This window comes from Arachis ipaensis, chromosome B04 (assembly GCF_000816755.2).
Source record: "Arachis ipaensis cultivar K30076 chromosome B04, Araip1.1, whole genome shotgun sequence".
Lineage (NCBI taxonomy): Eukaryota > Viridiplantae > Streptophyta > Magnoliopsida > Fabales > Fabaceae > Arachis > Arachis ipaensis.
The window spans coordinates 17,167,207-17,172,089 of record NC_029788.2 but is presented as its reverse complement, the minus strand read 5'-3'; the positions used below and the strand labels follow the sequence as shown (position 1 = coordinate 17,172,089).

Sequence of the window (4,883 nt, the reverse complement as noted above, 5' to 3'; positions counted from 1 at the left end):
TATAGGTATTTACTTTTAGATGTGGTTTGATTCAATTGTTTCCATTTTTAGTTGATATATTTTCACTAATAATTACAAAAAATGGTGTGTTTTTCATTTCTCTCCTATAAATTTTATGTTTATATTAGAATGATTAGCTGCTCAATTTGATAATCTGGCTGGTTAAATTTTCAATTGTATATACGATGGGTTCTCCTATCTGTTTTGGTTAGTGGACTTATGGAGCTATATCTCTTATTTTCCTTGAGCCTTAAACTTGGCAAAGTAGCTTGGCTTTGCTTGCGCACATTCTTTTACTGCACATAGTTTGATAGAAGTTAATTAGACTTGTAAGAACTTTGAGACTGATAAGAACTTTGAGAGAGCACCATACTTCTGATGTTGGACTCGAGTACCATACCTTGCAAATGGATTCTGACAGAGACAAATATTTGAATACTTTAGTATTCAAAGTTCTCAAAGATTGCACAGCTGGACAAGCTTGAGTACTGATCTTTTAGACGAATTATAATATACTTAGATATAAGTGCTCTTGGTTTATAAGAGAGGAATTCGATTCTGAATCCCTTACTCTTTTATTAAAGTAGTGTACACACAGTTGCATATAAGCTGCCTCAATATGTGCCAGCATTTCTCCTCTTGTATCAGTTAAAATCATCTTTATGGTTAAGAACTGAATTTAATCGACGCATTGCAAGTTTCATTATATCTGAGAATAAGTGGTTTAGATTATGCATAAGATTTCCTGACTTTTGAGTTCAGCAAACAGTTCTGTTCATTGTTACAACTTTTATCAAGCCTATATCACAGCTCATGCTGCTGCATGCTTAGCTTTAGTTCATGCTGTGATTAGAATGATTTAGGAATCGCCTAGGCTGATATTGACTATTGAGTGCTGCTAATACTAGTTAGGTGCAGCTTCTAAGCAACTTTTCCAATCTTCTTGCTGATTTGATAAGGTCATCTGACTGAGATTCTCTGGGTTTCTGAGTCCAGGATTTCAATTTTTGGGGTTAATATTCCACCTCGAAAGTATCCTTCCTTTGGTGTTTATCAGCATATTCCCTCATTAAATCATGAGTTTCTCCAGATATTCCTTTGGTGTTAATATTACCTCATTAAGTTGGCATACATACAACTTGCAGTGTCAATGTCGTAGATATTCTCGTATTCCTTAGGATTAATTTATCTTGAGACGCTTTCTGCCTGTTTCTCTTTAACCAGATAGTATACTGATGTCTGGATGGCTGAAATACAAGGTTGGAACAGAAAATTGTGTTTGTTTGTTTCTTTTACTCACTCTAGTATGGTGGAACACAGTTTTTCATGTGAACAGCCTTAAGGACACTCGGTATTTTGAATTCTGCAAAGACGAAATGACAGTCATATGTATTTGTTCATGAATCTTAACTCAACATACTTTACGCATGAAAATGAAGGAATCTCATTAGCTTTAGCTTGTATTGATTTGGTTGCTTATTACTTTTGAACATCCTAGATAGGCCTTAAAAAGCACCGGGAATTGGCTTTTGCAAGGAAAAATCAAAAGGATTTGCAATGCCAAAGCTTGGTTTAAGATCTAGTTTCAGGGTTTAGAAAGCAAGTGGTTGCAAAACTATGGTAATTAAGTCTCTATACTTTTTTTTCTTTTTAAGTAGAATTTGAATCATGGGGGAGTGAAAATGAAATGAAACTCCAGGAGTTAATGATCTGTTTTTTTTATTAAGCTTGTTTTTTCTTTTGTACATGATGTTGCAATAGAAAAACAACCTTTTTTTTAGATGTTTTTTATTGAGGTAGGAAATAGTAGTGGAAAATGGAGGGATTAGCGTTATTTTCATGTTGAAGCACTTCAACTTCACAGGATTCAAGAATAATCCAGATTGGTTCCTTTCCCGTCAAAGTGACATGATTGATTTAGAATTTCCTTAATGGCACCATTCCTGATCTTATTTTATTCTGTTAGCTTTTAACACCACGTCTTATTCTTGATGACAAAATACAAATTCCGGGGTTATAGATGCACTTTGATCTGTTTTGTATGTTACAATTTCTTATGTCTGTTTGGAGATTGCCATATCACAAAAGCACCGTGATATGGTGGGGAGATATTTTCTTTGTCGCTACTTTCTCAAAGTCATGATATTTTATGGCGAAATAGTTACCAAATGGAGCGAAATCATAATATGCTTATAGAAACACTTATCCTTTTTTTTTTCACATGAATTTAAGACAATTAATTCAACTGTAGATAAAATTGCTTGTTCGTTTTGTCAGACATTATTGGTTTCTAGTGTAAGTTCATTATTCATGCACCATTTTTTTCTTCTCCTTGTGACAGGTTCATATGTGACTCATGAAACAAACCACTTCCTTTACTTCTACTTAGACCAGAAAGCAGTTTTGCTCTTTAAGTCCGGCTAAGCTGCATTGTGATGGTGATAAAAAAGGAGTTTAGAGAAAACAATGGGAAATTTGTCTTTGTGATTATGGCGCGGCTAAATTAAAGCCCTGCTCATGTGTATTAAGTCTCGCTGACCCGCAAACTCTTTGCAGGACATTCGTGTGCTTGTATATTTCATGATGATGCCATGTGAACTGCTTCTCAGATTTGGATATCAATCTAAAATTCTTAGTCTGTTTACTTTTACTTTTTAATGTGCTTCCTTATATAAGTTCTTGGTTTCTATTCTCAAAAATCTTTATTTTCGTTTTCGTCTTTAACACTTATGAAAACTTTTTATGTTTTGAAGACAACAAAAAATGTGTATTTAGGACTATGCAAGAGTTTCTCCTTAATTTTATTGCTAGAGTGCTGTAATCTTCGCGGACATAGACACCAATTCAAAACAAGCACATTTGAATCAGTGTCTATGTCCGCCATGTAGGAAGCAGAGGTACAATGAAGAAACCATGTAGCGGCAGATCCAGGTGTTACGACTGCCCAGCTTAACTGCTGCTGGCGGTTTTTCTGTTACCGGATTTGATGCTCATTTTGCCTTACTCATCTGAGTCCTCACTCCCTCTTGCACTCACATCTTTTATAATTTTTTTCTTAATCCTTTTTAAATGATTTTGTTTGTTGATAATTTACATGGACAATGTGAGGACAGAAGGTGATGAATAAAACACATAATAAATGTGGTGGGGTGGTTTAGTAGTTGCTTTATCTAATTATCTCATTAAACTTCTTAATCAAGTGGTTATGTGTTGGTCTTTCAATTTTGCAAATTGAGAGAATTTTGCAGCCAATTGTCCAACCAAACTAAGTGTGTAATTTTAATTGGAGATCCAAATGGTAACGAAATTAGTTACTGGTTCACAGTTGTCCACAGTAAATACTGATAAACCAAATAAATAAATAAACAAAGCACTAATAGCTTATATATGTTAGTGTCAAATTAAATTTTTAACAAAGATAGGTATTGATAGTAAAGTCCAATGGTTGTGGTTTCTCTTTCATTTTTTCATAATACATACGGTCAGTAAACTATAATTTTGACAAACAAAAATTTCAATTTTTGATAAAATGGTCCCTGATAAAAAAAATATTTTGGTATTTTTAAAGATAATTCTTATTTGAGAAAGTATTACTTTCTTTTATGTGTCACGACTTATATATTTGATTTAATTTTTTGTTGGAATAATTAGAAAATTATTTACGAGGTACATACAAAAATTTTAGAAAAAAAATTGATTTCTAGAATGTGTTTTCAATTTTTTGTCATTCATGTAAAAATCGTCAAAAATATCAACTAAGCGTAAAATCATCAAAATTAGATGATAAAATTATTTTCTTTTTTTAAAGTCCTTTAAATTTATTTATATTTGGTGTATTTTGTCAAATTGAGATTATTTTTGGAAAATCAAAATGTTATTCTGTCTTTTAATGATTATTTTGTAAAACCTTGATTATTTTGAGAATCAAAATGATATTTTAGACTATATGTAACGGTAAAATTAATGTAGACTCGTAGAAAATAAAATATATTTATTTTTAAAAACAAAGGGCAAAAATGTCTAAGAAAAAACAGATTACACGATCACTATTCTGTGAAACATGGTTCTAACTCAATCTGCAAAGAACTTAAGAAAAATATAAGGAGGCAAGAGGAAATATATGACAAATTGACAATTATATTTTAAATCATGTTCATGTAAAACCACTTTATCTGCAAAAGAATTTGCTTCTCTAAACTTATGATGGAGATTCCAACTTTTCAATCCGCTGCAACATTTTTGGATAACCAAAAGACTCCCGAAATGAAAGATTAATGGAATCTTGAAGGCACCTAACCGTTAACCGTTATATTTAGGTATATAAATTTATAGTATTTTTTCTAAATAAAATAAAATAATTATTATTTTCAACCATATGCAAAAGTGAAAATAGTTGCTTAAAAACACAACAAATACAATTTCACAACATTAATGCGTCTGTGATTAAAGAGTATTTTGTACGAGGGTGTTGAAAACTGAATGTGTTTAAATGAAACACATTTCATGTGGCTTTGGCAAAATGAGTAATTATCTTTTGCAAGAAAAAAAAAAAACACTCATTTTATAATAGGTTCATGCAATATGTATTTTATTTTTTTAGTAAGTTGGGTTGAACAATCTTCAACTTACACGGTGTATTTACACAGAACATTAAATGTTCTCATTTATTATTAGTTTAAGGTAATTCTGAAACTTGAGTGCCCTTGTTACAAAGTAATGAATTTCACCCCTCCTCTCAAAGAAAGAAGCACCATCTACCATCACTATGCTATCATGCTTCTTAATAATATATATACAAATTATAATACATATAGATATCTTTCATCAAATAGTTTATTTTTATTTAATTTATTTTAATTTTAGTTATAAATTTATTTATTTTT

The 4,883-nt window shown here is 31.3% G+C and overlaps 1 protein-coding gene across 1 annotated transcript in view; it reads left to right on the top strand.

The window, feature by feature from the left end:
• Nucleotides 1-2,658, top strand: part of LOC107639036 (dynein light chain 2, cytoplasmic) — a 5,098-nt gene extending 2,440 nt beyond the window's left edge. Inside the window, exon 3 of the mRNA XM_016342449.2 lies at nucleotides 2,342-2,658. Coding sequence (XP_016197935.1) covers nucleotides 2,342-2,424 — 83 coding nt within the window. The 3' untranslated portion in view covers nucleotides 2,425-2,658. The remainder of the gene's footprint in view (nucleotides 1-2,341) is intronic.